This window comes from Mus pahari, chromosome 5 (assembly GCF_900095145.1).
Source record: "Mus pahari chromosome 5, PAHARI_EIJ_v1.1, whole genome shotgun sequence".
NCBI lineage: Eukaryota > Metazoa > Chordata > Mammalia > Rodentia > Muridae > Mus > Mus pahari.
In genome coordinates this window covers 56,799,065-56,822,762 of record NC_034594.1, presented here as the reverse complement: position 1 = coordinate 56,822,762, position 23,698 = coordinate 56,799,065, and the positions used below count along the sequence as shown (strand labels likewise).

The window sequence follows — 23,698 nt, the reverse complement described above, 5'->3', positions numbered from 1 at the left end:
GTGCCGCGTCATTTCTTGCTGGCGGGAAGGTAGCGCGGGACACCAGGTAACACTGAGTCCAGTAACACTTGGTTGAAAATATTCTCTTTAAACAAATATATATATATATATATATTATGGAAACAAGATCTTACTATGTAGCCCAGGCTTGTCTTAAGTGTGTTATCATCCTACCTCAGTCTCTGGAGTGCTGGGGTTACAGGTGTGGTACCACAGCTGGCGGTTTCTCTTTAAAGATCTTCTACCGACCTAGCCTCGGATTTTTATCAGAAGGCATTTAAAGTGAATACACTCCAGTAGCCAGATATTAGCTCTGATACCCAAATAAATTAGCAAATCCACATTCAGAGCTGTTTATAAGTCAATAAACTCGGTAGCTACATGTATTCATAACAAAAGGCTAAATAGGAAAGAAACCAAGCGTCCGCTCAGGCCTTAGTGGTACTACCACACCCACCCCACACCCACTGTACCAGCCATAAAGGACATCGTCATTGGATAGCTTTAAGGGAGTGTTTGGATTTCTAGGCGGCTGGGAGCTATGTCAGAATAAAGGGATGGTTGCACTTGTGGAAGCAGAGGGAGCAGGAACATTTTAAAGTGAGTGCTTCAAGTGCTGTTGCTCTCTTCCTACAGCCAGCTTCTCCTCACAGGGCGTTAGAATGGCATTTGATTTGGGAAATAAGAATTATTTTGGGTTTAACAATGAAATGCCCCAACAGGTGACTGTTTGGTCATTGTAGTCTGGCACTATTTGCTGTAAACTTTGGTGGATGTAAACATTAGGAGGTGCCCCTCAGTGGTCCAAGGTCCCTCAGGCATGCCTTTAAAGATGGAGTCTGCCCTATGTCTCCCCTCCATCAGATCCATCATCCCAGATCTCTCTGGGTACTTATGATGCTCTGTGTACTCGGCTGGGCCCAGGCCCACTGTGTCTTGCTGGGCAGTGGAGTATGGGTGAAACCCAGCTCAAAAGTCAGCATGAACTCAAGACATGAGACCTCATATACTTCCGGGTCCTGGCATGGCATTTCAACAAGTTACAGCACAGTGGATGCAGCTTGTTGGATACATTCCTTATGAGTGTCCTTGTCACACTGAGGAAAGGGATCTATATCTGTGTGGCCAAGAAGACGACTGTAGAGGTGGACCTGAGACCCAGTCCTGACCTCTTCCAACCATGTTGGCTGACCGAAACCTCTAACTAAATTGGAATATCGAGTGGCTGGGGATATCTGGGATAAAGAGCAGGGTGACCCACTGCTGCCATTTAGCTACGTAAGATCACCCGATTCCATGAAATCTGAAACTTCCAATCGCTAGTGGGTAGCATTTATGAAATTAAACACCAAGTCAAGGTGACGTGTCTCAAATAGCAGGAGAAAAAAAAAAAATCTTCCTTGCAGCAATCACATAATTTTGAAAAGGTCTTACTATAATTATCATCTAAGCAGATATTAAATGAAATTCTTCTATTTTCAACATTTATTAATCTCCTGTCATTTATATCGCGCTAAAATAAAAAAGGCATTATTCTTAGTAGCTGGTCCCTAACCAGGGGCAGCGTCATCCTTCGAAGGTAATTGGGGTACCCGACTCTATTCTGCCCCAGGCCAGGGGAGTCTGGCAGAGGGATTTGGTGCGGATCATCTTTGCCCTGGAGGATCATTTATAAGGATTGTAAACCTTTTGTGTCTGTTGCAAGCCCAGAGAGCAGAGATTCCCGCCTGTCTAGGCAATAGCTCAGACAAACACTTCCTCGGGGAGAGGACAATGTCAGGCAGCCCACACTATGCTCTTCGTTCTGGGGCCCATTCTCACTCAAAGGCATATATATCCGATTTGGGTGCTAAGTTAGATGCTCCCGTTATGAAGAAACTGTTCAACATCCCTACAGGTTTCAGAGTCCCTTCATTTTTACCTCATAAATCTTAATGTCCCTCAAAGCAGTTTTAAGAGAAATTCTGAATTGTTCCTCTCTCTACTCCCTCGTTCTACAATTAGAGGTGAGTGACGAGGGGTTTGAAGGCCTCCCCCAACCTTACCTGATACCGGTCCATGGTAGAGATGAGGAGAGTGAAGGAGATGGCGGTGGCCGCCATGGCATGGGTGGATGGCATTCCGTACTCTGCAATAATTCTCTTCTCAAGTCTCACAACGGGAGGCGAGGAGGGCCGGGGCCACTTCAGGATGTCCTTGGCCACCTGGCCAATATACATCACCAACTGAAAAGCCAAAGGTCGGAGGTAAGTATAACTTAAAAAGTACGATAACTGAATCTCTAGATATCTTTTCTCTACGGTTCCCAGGCTGCCACCCGGAGCCCCCTTTCCTCTGTCCTGACATGCACTGGGAATGTCATGCAGGGCAGGCTCAGGTCTTGGTACCAGTACAGCAAACACTTTGTCAACGGATCATCCCCTGAACCTCTTTGTCATACCCTTAACAAACAGTTCAGTAGCTTTGTGTGTGTGTCCGGGGTCGCTCTCAGCCAAGTAGGGCATCCTCAGAGACCACGCTTTAGAACTGTCTGAGGCCAAGCCGAGATTTGCTCAACATAGTTTTCCCCTATGAGGTCATTTCATGAAGACATTTCCCTCAGTTTTTTAAAACATTTATTTATTTATTTATTTATTTATTTATTTATTTATTTGTTTGTTTAATGTGTGAGAGTGATTTGCTTGCATGGGTAGATGTGTAGATTCCTTAGAACTAGAGTTACTGATGGTTGTGGGCTGCCCTGGAGATGCCATGAACCAAACCCGGGTCCACCACAGGAGTAGCATGTGCACTTAGCCGCTGAGCCCTTTATCCAGCCCACACACGATCTCTTCTTCTAAGTAGAAGACAGAAACCAAGATTTGCTGTTCATGATCTCCAAAAATGAATGAATGGGGCTGTCAACCAAAGACTCATTTGTTTTGTCAAAGAGCTTTATATGGTCACCCCATGACCCATGAACCTGGGGACGAGAGCAGTGTGTCTACGCAAGTACCTACCTTTGTAACTCAACTCATGGCCCAGGGTTGGCAGAATGTACCACCAAAGGTGAACCTCTTTCCTGCCTTCCCTTCCCTCCCCTCCCGTCTCCTCCCCTCCCCCTCCTCCCCCCTCTTCCTTCCCCCTCCTCCCCTCCCTCCCCCTCTCCTCCTTTCCCTTCCCCTTCCCTATCCTTCCTTACCCTACCCTTTCTTTCCTTTCCTCCCCTTCCCTCTCCCTTTCTTCCCATTCTTCTCCTTGCCTCCCCTCCCCTTTCATTTCCTTTGTTTCTTACTCTCCGGCCCCCATCCCCTTCATTTCTTCTTCCTTCCTCCCTCTCTTTCTCCAGTCCATCTACCTGAGGTGGTCTTCCTGCCTCCCTCCCTCTCTCTGTTTATGCAGGACCCCTTTCTGGCAGGAGACTCTCCTGCTCAGGTCAGTGTGTCAATGGCTTTAGTCACCAGCCTTCTCATCTTAACTATGGCAACAGAATCTATGGTCGCCAGGGCTTGGCTTAGCTTCTGGTGGATGAAGTCCTCTCGCCTTGGAATGGAATTCTTATGAAGGACTATTTAAAAATGACTTGGACTAGCCAGCTGATTGCCAGGAATTTCCACACAGGGATGCTTTCTCTCCACACTTCAAGTGGCAGGTTAATTTGGCATTGTAGCCTCCCCAGGGAGTCACAGTGCCTGGGTTAAAACCCAGCAAAGGCTATCTTGCACAGCAGGAGAAACCCCCAGGCTGTAAAGCCTCATTGGCAGCCCCTGAATTCCATCACTGTGATTTCCAATGGACTTTGAAACACAGCCTCTTTATCGTCCCTGATTACCAAAATGAGTCTCCTGGAGACACTCTTTTTATGTCCCTCCCTCCCTCCCTCCCAGGAACCTGTAAAACCTCGCCAGCTATTAGATGGGGGTGTGTAGAACACTACCCACTACCTTACTGACTACCAAGAATTTCTCAGAAGTTGCTAAAAACATTCCACCTCTGCCCCTTCCTCACCACCAAAGTAAACAAAATGTCACAGTCATAGATGACAAATTCTAGTTCAATCAAAATACTGAAAACTCACAGCCCAGAAGCCTTAAAATCATAACATCAAAAGAGATTGGGTAACACTTGAACCAAATCTAATTTTCTTGAAGTTTACAAGTCCTTTTGACTATATTTGTATTCTCCCTTCTATGCTCAAAGGATGTTTAGAATTAGGACAATTATTCAGGTCCCTTAAAAACACTGCCACACCTATGCATTGTTTCCAACTTAAAAAAAAAAAAAATCCAAATGAAAATGGATACATTAGCAGCTCTCTTTAAGCAAGAGAAAACAGACCCAAAATCTTCAAGACACAGGTAAAGGGTTGGCTCACAGCATGGCGCTCTGTCTCTGCTCCTGCTGCTCAGGACAGCCAAGCTATGGAGTGCCAACCTTTTATCGGCTCCGGCTCCGTGGCCTTGAGTAGGGAAATGGGCTGAACAGAGTCTGGTTAACACAAGAAAACATTCAACAGGAAGTTATTCACAGAGCTCTGTGGGTGCATGCTTTAGTTTGGAGCCTAATGGGAGTCACTGGACCTTTAGGTGGGTCATCAGCTTGTTTTTCCTTTCTCTTTGCTTCCGGGCCACCATGAGGCAAGCAACTTCCTCTACCAGCATATGCTACTTCACCCACCACGAGGCCTAAACAGCTGGGCGTATAAATTTCAAGCTTTCAAAACTGTGAGTCAGAATGAGTATTTCCTTTGTCTAAGTTGCTTATCTCAGGCATTTTGTTACAGTAACACAAAGCTGACTCAAACAGTTGCATGTAGGAAGGCACTTGGGTCCAAAGACCCTGGGGCTGAGTATTAAGGGAAAATGGCTTAATTCAGAGGAGTGAAGGGAAAGAAGTGTTCTGGTCACATGACCTGCATGAGAGTGGGAAGTGCCATACTCTTACTAAGAGACTCGAACCTTTGGAGTTGCACAATGAGGCACAGCGGCATACATCCACTAGAGTGACTAAGACAAATGGAACCAACCACATCAGGCAGTGGCAAGGATAAAAAATTCTGGAGCTCACCTAGGCACTGAGAAAATTCAAATGCTCAGCCACTCTGGAAAAGTGTGGCAGTTCCTAATGATGTTAAGAGTATTCTAGTCATGTGATCCAGCATGCCACCCTAGACATTCACTCACAACAAAGGAGAGCATATGCCACACGGTTTTGCCTATGGATGTTCACTGCAGGTTTTGTTTGCTTGTCTGTTTGTTTGTTAATAGTCCCAAGCTGGAAACAGCTCAACTCCCATGAGAAGGGGAGTAAAATGTGTTGTCATCATTCAGTTGAACACTACTACAAAACAACGAACCCCTGAGCTGTTGACATACTTTTAAATAGAGACGGAGCTCAGATCGATGCAGCAGAATGAAGCAACACACAAAACGAATGGCATGGTAAATGCTTCTATTCATATAAAATTCTTAAAGATGTGAACTACCTACTTTACAGTGAGAGAAAGTGAATATGTATATGCTAGGAAGGGGAGAAGTCACAAAGGAATATGAGGAGGTGGTAGGGGGCATGTGTGTGCACTCAAACACAAACACACACACACACACACACACACACACACACACACACAGTACTGAAGGTGTCCACAGAGTCCAGAAGAGGGTGTATGATCTCCTGGGGCTGGAGTTGCAGATGGTTCTGAGCTGCCCAACATGGGTGTTTGGGAACTGAATAAAACGTTTGACAGAATTGAGAAAAAAGGATGGGTCTGAGATGTCAAATGTTCAACATCATATGCCATTGATTATATAGTAATACAGCAATGTACATATTGGAGTGGCTAAAGTCCAGAAACTTGACAATACCACATGCTGGTGGGGTTGCAGAGTAAAAGAAACACCCTTTCATCACTAGCAGGAAAGCAAAATTGCAAGATCACTTTGAAAGATGATTTAAAAACATTCTTTTACAAAGTTAGACATATTCTTATCATAGGCTGGGGATCATACTAGGCATTTATACAAATGAGTTGGAAAATGTTATATATACATATACATTATACATATACACACATATATGCATCATATTCATATACACATACATATGCCCTACACATGGGTATCTATAGAAGCTCTATTCATAATGGCCAAAACTTGGGAACAAACGAGATGTTCTTTAGTAGAATATACGTGTGTGTGTGAGTGTGTATGTGTGTGTGTGTGAGTGTGTGTGTGTAAGTGTGTGTGTGTGCATTGTAGTACATTCCAAGAATGGACTATTATTTAGAATAGAGACAAATGAGTGATCCAGCCATGAAAGGCATGGAAGAACCTTATATATATAATGCTAACTAAAATAAGCTAGTCTAAAAAGGCTACACAATGTGCTTTTATCTATATTCCATTCAGGAAAAATCTACACTTTGAGGACCTTAGAGGCATCAGTGGTTGCTGAGGTAGAGAGATGGAAATATGAGTGGCAGAGCAGAGTCTGTTTATGGCAGTGAGACCATTCTGTTTGAAACTCTGATGATACATAAAGCCATTGTCTACTGGTTGCAACCCAAGGGATATAAACCACAGAGAGTGAAACTTAATGTCAGCTGTTAACTGTGGGTGACCAGCATGTGTCAGTGTGGGGTTACTGGTTAGATGAAAGGTATCACTGTAGTGTGGGATGCTGTCGACAGGATCAGAGGGCATATGACAACTCTAATTTTTGCCCAGGTTTACTGTCAACCTAAAACTGATCTAAAAAAAAAAATAGACTATTTAAAGTCAGAAGACAACCATTTCTTCATTGATGTCTCAGTGAAAGAGTCTAATGATTAACTCAACAGGACTCACCATGAATAAAGGACTTCACTCTATTGTTGAAGGCCCTCCTTCTTAAAGGGATCTAATTAACTGCCACCATCCATCCTGTTCCTTTGGGAGAAGGCCCTAAAGGCCTGGCCATAAAAGCAAAAATCCAGGAGGAGGGGCCGCAGGAAGCATTTCAGATCACTAATGGCTTCAGCAAACTAGCTGGGTTTCTATTGCATGGTGCTTTGAGATGGCCAGGGGTTGGAGGGTTTGGGTTAATGACAGATATTAACCCTTTTTCTTTTTCTTCCTTTTTCTATTTCTTTTTCTTGCTTGTTTGCTATCTCTTTTTGTGTATGTAGTGGATGTATCAGTGTGTATATGGGAGAGGGAACATGTGTGCACATGTGGAGGTCAGAGGTAGGTATCAGGGACTTTCCTCAATTGCTCTCATATTATTTTTTGACACGGGATTTTTTTTGACACTCACTAAACTGGAGGTCACCATTTTGCCCTACACTGGTGGGCCACCTAGTCCTGAAGACCTTCCGGTCTCTTCCCAGCCTCCAGTACCAGGGTTAGAGGCATGCACCACACCCAGCCTTTATTTGGTTGCCGAGGACTGAGCTCAGGTCACTGTGTACGTGCGTGGAGCATTTTATTACTGTAATCAGGTGGACCCTGTGTTAAGTTCCTCCATATTGTGGGGAAGACTGGCTTTTCAGGCTGCACATTGCCCTGAGAGACTCCAATTTAAAAGCAGCTTTTGGTTTCAGTTTTGAGGGTAGATGACTGTGTGGCTGGGTACACCTGTAAACAATACCATCTGTCTGGCACCAACCATGCAGCTCAGATAGATAAATGATTATTTCCTGGGAGACAGTTGGGGGCACATGAGCATATTACAATCATGTCACAGAAACCTTGCCGAAGAACTTATTGGACACACAAGACTAAAGAAAGGGTATAACTCCCTTACTTGACCCCATAAATAGGTGAACATCAACTCCTATGATGGTAAGCGATGTCTACCTGTCATGTGACACCAACCCATCATGTGATACCAAAGACCAATATGTAGAGTACTCCCAACACTCCTGTGGTGGTTTGAAAGAAAATGCCTCCTGCCCAGGCCCGTCGAGAGTGGTATTATTAGGAGGCGTAGCCTTGTTCAAGTAGGTGTGGTCTTGTTAGAGGAAGTGGTCACTGGGGGCAGACTTTGAGGTCTAATGTGATCAAGCCATACTCAGTGTGGCAATCACTTCCTGCTGTCCACAGATTCAGAACTCTCAACTACCTCTCCAGCACCATGTCTGCCTGCACGTGGCTGTCATGCTTCCCACCATGATGACAATGGACTAAGCTCTAAACTGTGAGCCAGTCCCAATGTAATGTTTTCCTTTATAAGAGCTGCTGTGCCGGGCCTGGTGGCGCAGGCCTTTAATCCCAGCACTCGGGAGGCAGAGGCAGGTGGATTTCTGAGTTCGAGGCCAGCCTGGTCTACCAAGTGAGTTCCAGGACAGCCAGGGCTACACAGAGAAACCCTGTCTCAAAAAACCAAAAAAAAAAAAAAAAAAAAAAAAAAAAAAAAAAAAAAAAAAAAAAAAAAAAAAAAAAAAAAAAAAAAAAAAAAAAAAAAAGAGCTGCTGTGATTGTGGTGTTTATTCACACCAATAAGACCCTAAGACAACCAAGACAACAGGTCAGCTCCGTTCCTGGTCGACTCAATTGCGGCTCTGCCCATCCTTCTGTTTCCATCCGTCTGCCCACTCTGCCTTGGGCCTGAGTTAGCTCTGCATTCTCCCTCTCTGCCCTGACCCCACAGCAGTCTGTCTTACAGAGGCAGCTGCTATCCTGCAGCCAGCTTGGGGAGTTTCTCCCGTTAATACAGGCTCCGTCAACATCTCTGTCAAATTACTCTTGAAACTCTGCTGCAGCCTCTTTAACTTTTTGCATCCATTCTGTAACTCAGACGTGTGTGTGTGTGTGTGTGTGTGTGTGTGTGTTGTGCTATGTAATATGAGTTAATATTAGTAATTAATATTGGAATAAAGGAACATGTGTTCACCTTGGCTAGATTACCAAGGAAAGCGGCATTATCAGGAAATTGCTGCCTTTTAAACTACACCATGGAAAGAAACAAATGTGTTCATCTGTGTTTTGAGTATAGCATGCTCATGACCTTCAACCCACTGAGCCCTCTCCTCTCCCTGGCTATTAATCTATTTTGTTCGTTCACTCTGCCTGCAATATGAATGAAGCACAGTGGACAGATGTGGTTCTCAGATCAACAGCAGCCCAGTTGACCAACTCTCTCAATGGGAGCTGCATCCTTGCACCATAGAGGAACATCCAACATACGCCTATCCCAGAAAGCTGGATTTCAAAGAAGCTTGGCGAGAAGCTGATACACTTTCTCTTAGTGTGCCAGCCTTCTCTTTATTACCATCCAGAAGGAAACTGCTGTGTCTAACACATCCTCAATGTAGGGCTTTACTTTTCTCCATAGTGTAAATAAAATCTGAACTGTTTAGGAAACAGAAGATCCTTGAAACTACTTTGTGACCAGTAAAGCGGCTAAGGAAGTTCTGAAAGCAAAGCGACACGCTCGTACCTTTTCTGGCCACCCAAACCTGTCCTTCACATAGAGCACCCCCAGTCCCTGGAATGGGGGAAGTCAAAGCAGATGCAGGATTGGAGGGAGATCCAAGAGTCCCTTTTCAAATGATACCTGCGCACATACATACATACCTAAAATCTTTCTTCTGGCTATAGCTAGTGTCTACTGTCTCCTCTACCACGGGGGCATCACATCCAGAGATTCACAGTTACATAACAGTGACAGGTGTCCTCACATCAAGACTTTGTCATGTCACTCATTAGCTGTTGGAGACTAGAGAACAGGGAGAGTTAACCTGGAAGGACAACTTTTCCATCAATTTATACCCGAGTGTGTGTGTGTGTGTGTGTGTGTGTGTGTGTGTGTGTGTGTGTGTGCATGTGCCTAGAGAGGCCAGATCTCAGTGCTGACTGTCTTCCTGTATTGTTTTCCATCTTGGTTTTTGATTAGTCTCTCAATGAACTTAGAGTTCATAGAACTGGCTAGACTTGTTGGCCAGCAAGCCTCCTGGCATTGCCCTGTGTCCACATCCCCAGTGCTAGGATTACAGGCATGTGCTGCTGTGCCCAACTGTTTATGTATATACTAAGCATCTGAACTCAGGTCCTCAGGCTTGCACAGTAAGCACTTCTGCTCAGCAAATCACCTCACTGGCTCCTCTATCCCACTTCTTTTAGGAGATGGGAAGGTTGTGAGACAGGGTCTCTACATAGGCTGTTCAGGAACTCACTATGTATACCAGGTTGGCCTCAAACTCTCAGAGATCTGTCTGCCTCTGCCTCCTGAGTTCTAGGATTAAAGGTGTGATGCACCACCATGCCAGACTCCATTCCACTGCTGCTGCTGCTGCTGCTGCTGCTGCTCCTGCTCCTGCTGCTGCTGCAGTTGTTACCACCACAACTATCGCCACCACCACTACTAAGTTGTCATCATGCTTGCACATGCACAGACACAAATAATAGCACAGGAAGAAAAAGAAAACAGAGGTCAGAGTGTGCCTTTCCTACGTGTCCTTGAATTCCCTTATTCCAAAATTGACAATATCGCTATTGACAATGCCTGAGAATCCTGATGTCACTGGAAGCAAGCTATTGGGATTATTAAATTCATTTCCTCAGTCCCATTTAACCCCTCCCCTGCACCCCAGTTCCATAGAGCATAAAGAGGTGAGCACTCAGACCACTTAGAATCCACCAGCTGGGGAATAAGTCTCCTCGGGACCACAGTGTGGGAGCTTCTTTATGCTCTGCTGCAGCCATGGAGTCTCCAAGCCCAGAACTTCCCAGGCTTCCTTGGCTGGTGGTCCTGTTGACTCGGGTTCAGTTTTGTTTTGCTTGTTTGCCTCCCTCCTGGAATACACACTGTTCTGCAGGCTCTCGTTTTGCTTCGGGGAAGGGATTAAAAGCAGTTCTCTGGAGCATCCTAGAGGCCTACCATCCACTCAGAAAAGTCTTCAAATGGTGCATGTCTGTTCATACTTCTGGATTTAATTTTATTAGTAACAATAATTAAAAAGAAAAAAAAAACAGAGCCCTTTAACTATGGGTGTGATGGGGGGGGTCTGTGCTGGTGTGTGGGTTTGTGTGAGTGAGACAATGGAAGAAACATGTCATTTCAAACTAAAAGAACAAACAAAACAACCCTTGAGCTGGAAGCACCTAACTAGGCAAGGAAATGGAGCAAACACCTTGCACCAAAGAGGAAAACTGAAAGCCAGATGTTACATACCCAAGTTCTATAAAAATACGTAAGGCCAAAGCACAAATGGCAGGTGTGGGGGGGGGGGAAGAACCAATGTAGTTCTGACGCTCATTCTTCCCAACACTCCATTTGATCAAGTGCAGATCTGCTGCTCAAATGTTGAAGAGAAACACTAAAGGCACAACAATCAATAATGCATAGATGCACTGTGTACCACAGGAAAGTCACTTCAGAGCCCTCGACAGACAACACTTACTCTCAAGTACAGATTTTCCCCCAGAGGGTTTTTTCACAGATATTACTATAATGCTCATATTACCTCTGTTTTACAGATGTAGAATCTGTAAGTATGTAGACACATCAGGCCAACGAGAGAGTTGTGTAGAGGAGCTGAACTTAACCTTTCAAACGCTGTTGCCTTTTAACAATAAATCACCACCAGGCACCTAACAAACCTACTACATCTGTAAGGCAGACAGGAGCAAATATGGTGCCCGAGAACAGAGACTGGTCCTTAAATAGGCCAAGTTCTATCAGTGCATTAGAGCTATCTGGAGCTCAGTGAAGGTCATTGGGGGTTGAAGGATGAAGATGTCTCTTGACGTGAAAAAAACTACCAAATACCTGCCACCATTGTCCCACCAAGGGATGCTTTCAATCTTTTTCTCCCTCTTGGGTAACAGCACTGAGGGTCTTCAGTCCTAGGAGTCATCCAATAGATATAAAAGTAAAAACACACAGGAGCTCACCTCTATCAAATAAGCAAATACCCAAGCAACAACAAGACCCTGAGAACTGTAAATATGCATGATAGAACAGTGGCTAAACAAATTATGCAACATTCAAACACAATTACAGCTAAATGAGAAAACCAAGATGCTGTGAGAATATATTTAGCTTCTATTTGCATGTTTTAAGTGGATTTACATATAAATGTGTGTAGGCACATGGGAAAATGGATGATACATCTGATGGGATTTAGATGGGAGTTCTGGGGTGGCAAAGAGATACGCTGAGCGTGGTGCATCTTGTGGGCTATTAGAGATTTTTGCACACGTAATGACTACCTGCTTTCCCCACTGAGTAGCCAAGTTTATCCTTGGTCACAATGGAGCCAGAACAGCATAATGACTAGCTATTATGGGTTTTCAAGCCTGGCTTGGCCAAGTTTTCAGTGGCTTGGAGTTTTTTCCCATGAGCCTCCTACCAATCTGGCTGAAGAGGTCTTTCTCATGAATGCTAAGTTCACTGTCCTCAAGTGGTCCTCAAAGTGCAAACCTTCCTCCCAGACCCTTCCCCTCATGTAACTCATGCTAATATTCCTTTAACATTATGCTTTAAATTGGTGGAACATTTAATGAAACATTCCTGAAAACATTGTCTGATAGATGTGTGTGATGTGGGTATGTGTTTAATGTATATGTGTGATGTATGCATGTTTGCTCACACGTGTGCATGCATGAGCAACCTATATATAAGCTATAGAGGCCAGAGATCAAGGTCCTGTGTCTTTTTGTATCTCAGTCTTTTCAGACACAGTATCTCACTAAACCTGAAGCTGGAGGTCAGCCAGCCCCAGGATCTACCTGTCTCTACCCTCCATGTTGGGGTTATCGATATGTACCCCCAAGTCTGGCTTTTATATGGACGCTGGGAATCCAAGCTCAGATCCTCATACTCATTGAGCAAGCACTTTACCTATGCTATCTCCCCAGTTTCCTGTTAATTATATTTAAGAAATATGATTGCTCTACGATGTATATATTTAAACTAATAAAACAATAAAATCATCTTGCAGACTAAGCAGTTAGAAATCACAATGGTATTATTACAATCATACAGTTACCTATAACTATAAGTAACTCATTTTTATGTGACTGTGGCTAGTATATGGATTATTTTATCTCTCAACCCCTACAATAAGCCCAGAGTATGAATGAATTAGTGAAAGTAAGCCAAATATTTGTTTTCTGGAATCTGATTCTCAATAGATTTAAAAGATCTTTTTTTTTTTTTAATATTAAAAGTCATGTAATTAGACAGGCAGCTACGTCTGGCCAGCCGTACACATAGTAAGAAAGGGTTTCTGAAGTCAAAAATTCATATTACTTGCTATCCAAAGTTCAGAAGCCAAATGGATTCAAACAGTACCCAGGCAAACTTCAGTTTCACCCTGAAGACTGAGAAAGTATTCGTCTCTAAGGAGACAGTCATGAAATAGATTTTCCTCCTTTTCCCTGCCTCCTTCCAACAGAAACACCAACATCTGAAATCCTTAACAAAATAAGAAAGTAACCCTCAAGATTAAATTGAGCTTTTGTAAAATGTCTCAGGTTTGCTGGGGATAGGGGCAAGAATGAGTTGGGGAAAACATAAAAATCATTAAATGGTGTCCTGACTGGTGTGTCTTGGGACAGATCTAGCTTCTAAGGTTGTCTAGTCTTGAATTAACTCAAGATGAGAAGAGATGCAGTCATATGTCCCTCTCTTGTCCTTCAACATCTCCTCATAGATGGAGGGGAGAGGCCCACTCAGTCTTGCTGACCCCATCAATTTTTGCCTGACTTTAGGCAAATGTCACAGACCTCCTTTTATAAAAAAGGTGGTTTTTTGTTTGTTTGTTTGTTTTTCTTTTTTGGTTTGTTGTTTGTTTGTTTGTTTATCTTTAATGACCTCTCCATGTTCTGAGCTGCTGAAGCTAAGGCCACCTGAGAATATCTGTCACTGGCTCACGTTCTTAACGGAAGGAAACAGAGATTTGAGGGATGGCCACACCAAAGAAATAAGAAAGATTTATTTCTGAATTATTAGACCCTGAGGGATACAGCAAAGCCACCCATCCGGGTTCTGACTGGCATCCGCAGAGCCTCAGGGACTTGCTTTTCTTATGAGCAGCTAGCTGTACTGCTCTGAAAGAAGTCTTGACTGATGGCACTGGCTCATGCCACTCTTGCTAAAACCAACAGGATTAAAACCACTTCCAACAGGGAAACATTGTTGAAGAAGCCTGTGTGCTCAGAGGATTGGTAAAGCAAAGTCCAGCATCTCAGGATTGCCACTATAACAATAAAGCAGATGTCAAAGACAATAGGCAACCATTCCCCAGGCTCTTAGAGCTCCACGTTCTTGGTCCAGAAAGTGGATGTTACCAGCCACATCTCCTCATGTTAAAACAGCCATACATATGTGGGGGAAGTGTCAGTCCATGATGAGGTGTTCAGTCATCAGCAGCCCATGGACAAACTGAATTAGCAGCGAGAGACGAGCGGAAATGGAGAGCGAAGGGAACATATGAGGATTATAAACTCAATATGAAGCCTAACAAGGTTATGAGAGCCATAACTGCAGGAAGTAGGGGAGAAAATTCACTTAAGATGATGCAGTTTGGGAGAGGCACCCTGGATGTGAGTCTGCTAGGGCAATCTAGGGGCACAGCCAAATGGACTCCTCCAGTGATTTATCCAACGCCTATTTCCATCCTCTGCCTGCTGTCATGGACTGTTACCAACACTGGGAAAAGCTAGTTTCAAACTCATTTCCAACCACTGGACTGCAGGACAATAGTCACAATCAGGAGTGATTGCGAGCAGTGAGTAGTAAGCGTAACAAAACTGCCCTACAATCTAGACATCGGGTATGTGATTTCCTAAGACAGGGTCTCGCTGTAACCTGGCTAGCTTGGAACTCACTGTGGAGTCATGGCTGGCCTCAAATTTGCCGAGATCCTCTAGCCCCTGCCTCCTGAGTGCTAGGATCATAGGTGTATGCGTGATTTTCTTTGGCACCCTCAAGTCAACAGCATGTCTATCAAACCCCTTCCTCCCTTGGTTCTACCTTGCGCCACTTCCTTCACAGGTAAAAGGAAGACCTTCAAGTGAAAGCTAGAATCCACAGTTACCATCAGGTCCCCTGTGTTTCTTCCATCACTACACAGCTGGGAACACAAATGTACACCTCATAGATCAGAACTGGTTCCTGGGCTAGGATTCAGCCTCTCTCCTGAGGTCTGCCTCAACTTTGTAACTCTCTTCCAGGACATCTGAGGTTCAAGTGGGGGCTCTCATAGCTCAGGGATGAGCACCCCACAGGCAGATTAACTAAAAGACTAGTGCCCTTGCCCCTATGGCTTAATGCTGTCCGGTTGGCAACATGTTTCTGCCCGCCAAGGGATTCAGAGGTACTTCCAGGAAAGCCAAAGGGGAGAACATAACTGCACAAGGTCTCTTGCCCAGAGAACTGACATCCAGTTCTTCTAACTTTTGGTCAGATTTCTTCAGCTCTAATAAATTCTGTGGAAGGGCTATCAGAACTCTCTGACGGGGCAAACAAAGACATCAAGTTACAGACAGGGCTCAATCCCAAACAAAGTAACTCACTACCTCCTGAATGAATACAGTCTACAAACAAAGATGATAATGAATCTGGAAAGCTTTAGCGACATATAAGCATTCTCTAGCCTATAGGATCCCTGAAAACCCAAGGTTTTCCTTTTGGCTGCCAAGATATTTGCTGGGAAAACCTGTCATTTCCCCCCCCTCTCTTTCTTCCTGCCCCTTCTTCTCTATGGCTGCATGTCTTTCCAATCTCTTTGGCTGCATGTCTTTCCAATAAGGATTCTCAGGGTAGAGAAGAAAGCCCTTCTCCCATGGGGTGAGATGACTTCCCTCCTGGAGAGCCAGTCTTTAAGCAGGAAGGGACAGAATGTCTGGGACGTCTCCAGCTTGACGCCTGCTCACTGCAGGAAGCAAAGAAGGCGGCAGGGGCAGCAAGGCAAAGCCAGAGGGAGAGCTAGAACGTATTGCTTGCCTACTTGGCCAGTGAGTGATTAACTCTAGTTATTGAGAGCCTATTAGGGGGTCTGTTGGTCACACCATTCACATCTCCCAAACCGGGCTATAGCCAAGCCAGTAACCTCCCCATGACCCTTTTTAATGAGAAAGGTTTGACTTGAGCCTGCAAGAATCTGCCTCTGGGGCACACAGACACACTCTTACCCTTCTGCCGTTTCCACATTCCACTAGAAGGCCGAGGTTCACGTGATGGTATAACGAGGAAAGGAATCAAACAGAACCATTGCTGGATGCCATGGCAAATCGGATTTGAATTCCGTACGGTATACGTCTTATTTTAAAGACTGGTAACACCAACTCAAGATGCCCTGACCTTCCCTGAAATCCTGCTCTCTGAGTAAGGTTGGCCTGTCAGGCTCTTTACAACTTGGGAAGATTGGTTTCCCAATAAACAAGAACAGGAATCAGTGCAGAAGGATATCCACACATTTCAAATGTTCAAGGATAGCTTACATAGTTCTAGTGTGACAAATCAACCGTAAGCCAAGCCTGTGCCAAAGACCACGCCTCAGGAGGGACCCTCATCTTAGCATGGCAGGCACCTCACTCCTACCTTACATATCTTTTGGTTTTCCAACTTCAACTGCACAGTAAGAGTTTTCTCTAGTATTTTTCTTGCAGCTTTTGAGACCTATGCCAGGGCTTCACAGGAGCTAGGTGTGTGTGTGTGTGGGGGGGCTCTCTTATTGAGCTATGATGTCACCCCTCCCTGTATCTTTTCCTGTCTGCCTGTGACTGGGTTTCATGTGCCTCAAACTGGTCTCAAATTCTCTATGAAGCCAGCAATGTCCTTGAGCTTCTGACCTTCCTGTCTCTACCTTTAATTACTGGGATTATAGGCACATGTACCACCATGTCTGCAATACATTTTTTTTTTTGTAATTATTCTTATTCCTAACCCAGAGTGGATGTCTTGCCTTGGATTTTTTTGTTTGTTCATTTTGCTGTTGTTTTGTTTTGTTTTGTTTTGTTTTGTTTTTTGGTTGTTTGTTTTTACTCAAAGTCTCAAGCAGTACCTGGCTCTCCTTAAGCACTCAGACACTTTGGTTGGATGAACTCAATGAAAGAATGACACCTCTGGGGATTCAGTAACTTTTTCCTGCATAGACATTAATGTTAATAGCATCGTGGTCTAGAGTCGAGACCACCTCTTCAACCTTCTCATTTCACAGATGTGCCAAGCTAGGTACTGAGAGAAGTAACAAGCTAGATACCCACCGAGGGAAGAAACAAGCAAGGTCTCAGGGATGCTGGTAGCTGAGGCAGAACAGGACTCAGGTCTGCTGCTTGCTCACAAGGGGACAAAAGGAGTTCTGTGGGAAGCCCACCAGGAGCATAGGAACCCTAGAAGCTTCCAGAAGGAAGCAGTGCCCTCCTCTACTCAGTCATGTTTTCCTTAGCGTCCTCCACGTAGTGAGCTCTTTCTTGTGTTTGGACTTTCCCCTCTGGATAGTCACATAGCTGGTTCTTCTCATCTATCAAGGCTTAAGTTTAAAATGCCCAGTTTTCTAAAGTGTGGGAGGGGGCTCTGACCATGTCCTGACCGTGACTCCATAGATCTTCCATTGCTTGTCACTGTCTATATTGCTTACATGTGACCCCATGAGAGCATGATGGTATCTGTTTTGTTTGTTTGGTTTGTTTTGGTTTGGTTTTTTCTGTGCCTAATTCCCATCACCTCGTATAATGGTCAGCACAGGGTGGGTGCTTGTGCACTATTTAGTAGATGAGTAAATTTAATAAATTGTGGCTTGTCAACAGTATGGCAGAGAGCAGTTGCTTTTTAGAACACAGTAACACCTCTGGTTTAAAGGTTTTAGCACTTAGGAAATATATAGAACTACTCTAGGATGATTATTTGTATTCAAAATGCTTCAGATTTGAGATGTTTTGAAATTTTGCAATGTCACAGAAAGAGAGAGAGAGATGGAGAGGCAGACAGAGAGTAAGAGAGAGAGAATAGAGGAGAGAGAGAGACAGAGACAGAGAGCAAGAGATGGGGGTGGGGAGAAATTGATTGATCTCTTGGGGATGGGACCCAAATGTTTCATATACATCTTCTATGCATAGACTTAAGGACATCTTATGCACTTTTTAGTTGAGGAAGGGTCTTGCGATGTAGTCCACACCAGCCTCTTAAATAGTCTTTACAGAAATAACCTTTATTTATTTAACCCAGGGCTTAACTGAGCTCCTGGCAGGTGCCAGGTTCAGATAAGGGTAATGAGTCATCTGGCAGGATGCAGATGCAGATGCAGGGGTCAGTGGCATTTGTAGGGATGATGGCTCTGTTGGGCCTGAGGCAGCAGGCAAGAGATGGGGAGAGGTTAGAAGGCAGGGAACACCAGCCAAGAAGTATGGAGTAGAATAGACACAAATGAGGACTAGGGACCGAGACGCCTTGGTGGCTTGCGGGTATCCTCAGTGGCTCTGTGATTCCACCAGCAGAGAAGACATATTTGGGAAAGACTAAAAAGGTTTTGATTCAGGTTGAAGTTCAACTTAAAAATATCCCAGAGGTAATTTTAAAGAGACAGGACATGAAAATAGGTTTACAAGGTCGTATTTTGCATTTGGAATAGATCCTGTGAGGAGGATGGACTTCAAATACAAGAGAGTGTCTGGAGGAAGCCCTTGATGGGTCTGGGAATGGCTCAATGGTAGAAGATAAACCTAGCAGGCATGAAGTCCTGCATCTGATTCCAAGCAGGCAAGCACTGTAGCTAGGAATTAAAATGATCCTGGTGTGACCTGAAGAAGTGTTTCTAGAACTCTCTGGAATATAGCACTGAGACTATATAGTACAGACAAAAAATCTTTATTTCAGATGCACACCCCAGTTCCTTAGAAAATTGCATGTTAGCCACTGACGTAGAAAACATCAGTAGGAGACCTGAAAACATATGGACTCAGGCTGGGACGTTGGCTCAGCGGTAAAGGCTCTCGCTGCCAAGTCTGATGACCTCAGTCCTGTTCCTAGGGCCCACATGATGGAAGGAGAAAACGGATTCCCACAAGGTGTCCTCTGATCTTCAAATGAATGATACGGTGCACATGCATGTAAACATGTACATGTGCAGAAATAAATGAATGTTAGAAAAGACACAGGAAACAGGAACACTGCAAGCTGGTTAGGTTTGTTTGCAGTTCCCTGGGTTCTGAGAGGCCATTCAATCATTTAAGATCAAAAGTCTTGCTCTTTGTGACCTACCAAACACAGGAAGGTATGCGAATGACCACGTCACTCATCCATCTACCTACACATGTGCCACTACCTCAACTTAAAACTGCACAACATCAGGACTGGTGAGAGGCTGCAGCAGTGGATCCCAACCTTCCAAGTGCTCTGACCCTTTAATACAGTTCCTGATGTTGTGGTAATCCAAACCATAATATTATTTCATTGCTCCTTCAAAACTATGATTTTGCTACTCTTATGGATTGTAATGTGGATATCTGTGTTTTCTGATGGTCTTAGCCAACCCTTGTGAAAAGGTCACTCAACCTCTGAAGGGGGTGAGCCCTGCAGGTTGAGAGCCACTAGGCTAGTGGCATTTGCAAAAGAGTCTGGTAATCTGAGTTCAATTCCCAAATCCCACAAGCTGGCAGAAGAGAAAAGCAACTCCACAACATTGTCCTTTGACCTCCACATGCTTACACACACACACACACACACACACATGCACAAATGAGTAAATAAAATTGCATAACCTCAATTGCACTATCTGTGTATACACATATATCCATCTGCTACTGTCCGCATACACATTAGCACAGACACTCACATACACACATAGGAGAAGGCTAAGGAGAGCTTAGGGCAGAACTCTTACCACTGCAAATAAGCCGGGTGGCTTATAGAGGACTACATCGTTATTGGACGCGGTTAATCAATAGTTCTGGAGCACTTAGAGAATTCCAATTTCCATGTATTTTTAGGCAACATAGTACTTCTCACAACTAATCCTGCCTGTGAGCTATTAGGAGGCCTGAAGCTGAGCAGAAGGCTGTTCGAACACATCTGAGGAGGTCCTGGGGGGCAGCTCCAGTTACAGCTGGAAAAGGCAGCCCTAAAACACATTAAGAGCAAAGACAGGGGACCACTGCCTATTTTGTGTGGGAGGAGCTTTTGCCATTATGTTTGATTATAGTTCTGACTAACACTTAGGAGTCTGCAACAGTGAAATCAGAAAGCCAGTCCGACGTGGGCAACGATCTTAACATGTCTACTTCATCTTCCCATCTAGTCTGTTAACTGCCAGCATAGAGGGAAGGGGGCTCCATTATTTGTGTACAGCTCTGCTGGAGAAAGATCGCAGATGTGTTGCTGAGAGACCATCCGCAACGCCGAGGACTATAGGCCATGTAAGGAGAACAAACCACAAAATAACTTTGGCCCCAAATGATTCTTGGCAGTGAAAACTACACTGGGTGAGGCTTAGCTATGCAGTATCATTGGCAAGCATAAATAAGTGAGGATTTAGGTGAGGGACCTCGTACCGAAGGATTCCTGCGAGAAGCCATAGAAGTCTACTGCAGTAGAGACCACAAGGCCTGGCGCAGTGGTGTACACCTAATAATCCTAGCATTTGACAGGCAGAGCTAAGCAGATCCTGAGTTTAAGACCAGCCTGAGCTGTACAGTGAAAACCATTCTTTGTGTGTGTGTGTGTGTGTTTTGCTGTGTTTAACCTTTAAAAGAAAATGTTTTGGTAGAAGTCGTTCAAGATAAGTTCTGGAAAAGAGCCTTGAGCTTGTGTGAAGGGAAATGGGTGGAGTCAGAGCATGCAGCTCTTCTCTGACAAAGGCATTTCTTTTAGGCTCAGTGTAGGATAAGGACAGCAGGAGGGGAGGCTTGGGAGAGCGCTGGGTGAGCTTAGCTCCCCATCCTCTCTTGCTTCACAGTAAGTATTAGTGTGTACAAGTCAAAGCTAACTGTGCTTGCAAGTGTACTTGAAAGGGCATGCTCTTGTGAAATTACCAAAATAGCACTCTATATTATAAAGAAGGCCCGATTGCTCTTGCCTCCCAAATTCTTCTCTACGGGCATGCTGCACAGGCCCTTCACATCCTGTCTCCTGAGACAGAAATACTACACTACCTATTTCAAATTTGCTTAGAGCCATCTGTCTCCACAGGGGAGGTGAGGAGTTGAGCAGCAGACCCTGGTGCTATAAACAGCTCATCTTAAAGGGCCAGTGCATTCTTGCAATTTTTTTCGGATTTAGTGGCTGTGTGCCAAGTCAGTTTAGGAACAAAAGTGTTGCTGTGGCTAACTAATGCATCACACCCGTGGTTCTATGGCCCTTTCCCCCTCAAAAGTACAGAGAGATAGTTAGGCTTGCTATGTCTGGGAGACTGCAAGATTTGGAAAATGCTCTATGAGATGTGTTCAAAGAGGACTCTGCTGGTTGTCTCAGTTTTTATCAACATTTACTGTTTCAACAATTGGAGTGTAGCTGTCGGTGGTACAGTGCAGCGCAGATGCATGCTTAGCATGTTCAGTGTCTCGAGTTCAATCCCCAGTATCAGTAATTAATAACAATGACGATAATAATGCATTGATCACAGATTGTAAAGGTTGACAGATATCTAAATGACCACAAAGGCATATTTATGATGCTCTATGTTTTAATTTGGGTGCTGATCACCCAAATTAGCTTTTCAGAAAATTTCACTCACAGAACTGCTGTCCGTTCCACCCACATTTTCTGGACCAGGTTCTAACGCATGTGTGGCTCTTTATGCTTCAGTTTTAAAGAAATACACCCCGAGACGTCTCTTAGTATGTTTTCCTAGATACAAGTCTCAGAAATGCATAAACACTCAACACCGGCAACCACAAGAGACAGATGGCAAGTCGGTGCAGCCTCCAACACAGCATGCTAGGTTACGACTGCTTTGCTTTGTTTTGTTTTGTTTTATTTTGAAAGACAGTCACCTGGTTTAGCAAAACTCAGACCTTGACAGGCTTTTCTTGCTTTAATTCTTTCGGTGTCAAAGCCACACCCCTCTGATTGCCCTCTAAGATAAAGAGTCAAACCTACCTTGTTGCTTAATACAGAAGTCTTTCTGCAGAGAGTATTAAAAAAAAAAAAAAAAAGTCTTTGACACATGTTCTAAACTCTTCCCTTATTATAAATCTAGGTTTAAATTCCTGAATCCAGTCTCCAGAAGGGTAAAGGCCTCAAAGCCAGACAGCCGAGCCATCTCTTCAGACCCTTGAGCTCTCTCTATTTCACAACACCTGTCTGAGCAGCCCTCACACATTTACCAGGTTTGTGATGGAAGGGAGGTGGCATCAAGCGCCGAGTTTATGTTATTTGAGGGTGCACCATCCTCCTCCGCCTGGGTCCTTTCTTACAGCCTCGTAAAGAAACCCTCTGTCTTGGTCTCATTTGATTGCTATGAGAAACCAGTCATTTCATCTGATAATTCCAAGTCACAATAATCATTCAGGAAGCCAGGGCAGGGACCCAAGTTAGGTGTCTGAAACGAAAAACCCATGGTGGAATGCTGTTTGCAAACCCAGGATCTGTGTGTAGAACAGAACAGCCCACAGTGAGCTGCACCCTCCCGCATTGCATTAATTACTAACCAAGAGGATGTCTTACAGACATGCTCGCAGACCAACCTAATGAAGGCACTTCCTCAATTGAATCTCTCAGATGACTCCAGACTGTGTCAAGCTGACGATGAAAGCTCACTAGGACATCATCTCTGACATTTTACTCTCCTTTTATTTGTTTACACTGTGAGGGTACGGAAGGAAGCAAGCTTATTGCTGCTCAGGAACCTACTAATTCCGAGCTAGAGCTTCTGCAAGTCCTTCAGAATGCCACTCTCCATCCAACAGAGTCCAATTGCTGTTATGTTTGAAGAGCACTTTCAAACTCAACAAAACACTGCCCCGCACACCCCCTCTGATTTCAGTGCCTGGGAATGCCAGAAGAGACTCAACATTAAAAGGAACAGAAAACACAACATCTTTTTTCAGTTAAATCTGAGCAGAGCAGGGAAAACTGAACGTATATGCTCGCGTTCCCCTCCGCCAAGGCCAGAGAGCGAAGCTCGAGATCTTGCTGTCTGCTCGCACCCGCCTTGGACATAACAGGCCCCTGAGTGCGCCCTCACCAAACTGCTGTCCTTTGTCCTTTGTTTGTCCTTGGTCATAATAACAGACATTTCACAGGGACTCAGATCTGGGCCATCAAGCCCCTAAGAGTCTCTTGTATATAATACTATAAATTCTTCTCCCTGTCTCGGCCCATGGGAAGACTACAAAGCCAACTCAATACCAAGACATGTGGGCGACCCAGGGCAAGTATTCTTTTAAGTTTATTCTTTGCACTGTAGATATGGGGGCAATGTGCATGTATGTGCACACATGCGCATGTATGCATGCATATGTGTAATGTATGTGGGCAATGTGTGCATGCTGAGACCGGGAGGTGGTGCTAAGAGTTTTCTTCCAACCTTCTCCACCTTACATACTGAAGCATCTCACTTGAACCCAGAGCTTACTGATTTGCTAGTCTAACTAGCCAGCGTATTCTAGGGGTGCCCTGCCTCTAGGGGTACCCTGCCTCTGCCTCTGAAAACTGAGATTAGATTGCAGGTGAGCTGCCATGCCTGCCTCAGTCTGTGTGGATTCTGAGGATTCAAGCTTCAGTTCTCACTTGGGAGTACATTATCCACTGAGCCATCTCCCTTAGGCTCAGGGCTTTTTTTTTTTTTTTTTTTTTT

General features: G+C 44.5%; 1 protein-coding gene across 1 annotated transcript in view; it reads right to left on the bottom strand.

The window, feature by feature from the left end:
• The window catches only part of Sgpp2 (sphingosine-1-phosphate phosphatase 2), a 115,021-nt gene that overhangs the window by 27,305 nt on the left and 64,018 nt on the right, over positions 1-23,698 (bottom strand). The window contains exon 3 of the mRNA XM_021199159.2: positions 2,046-2,225. Coding sequence (XP_021054818.1) covers positions 2,046-2,225 — 180 coding nt within the window. The remainder of the gene's footprint in view (positions 1-2,045; positions 2,226-23,698) is intronic.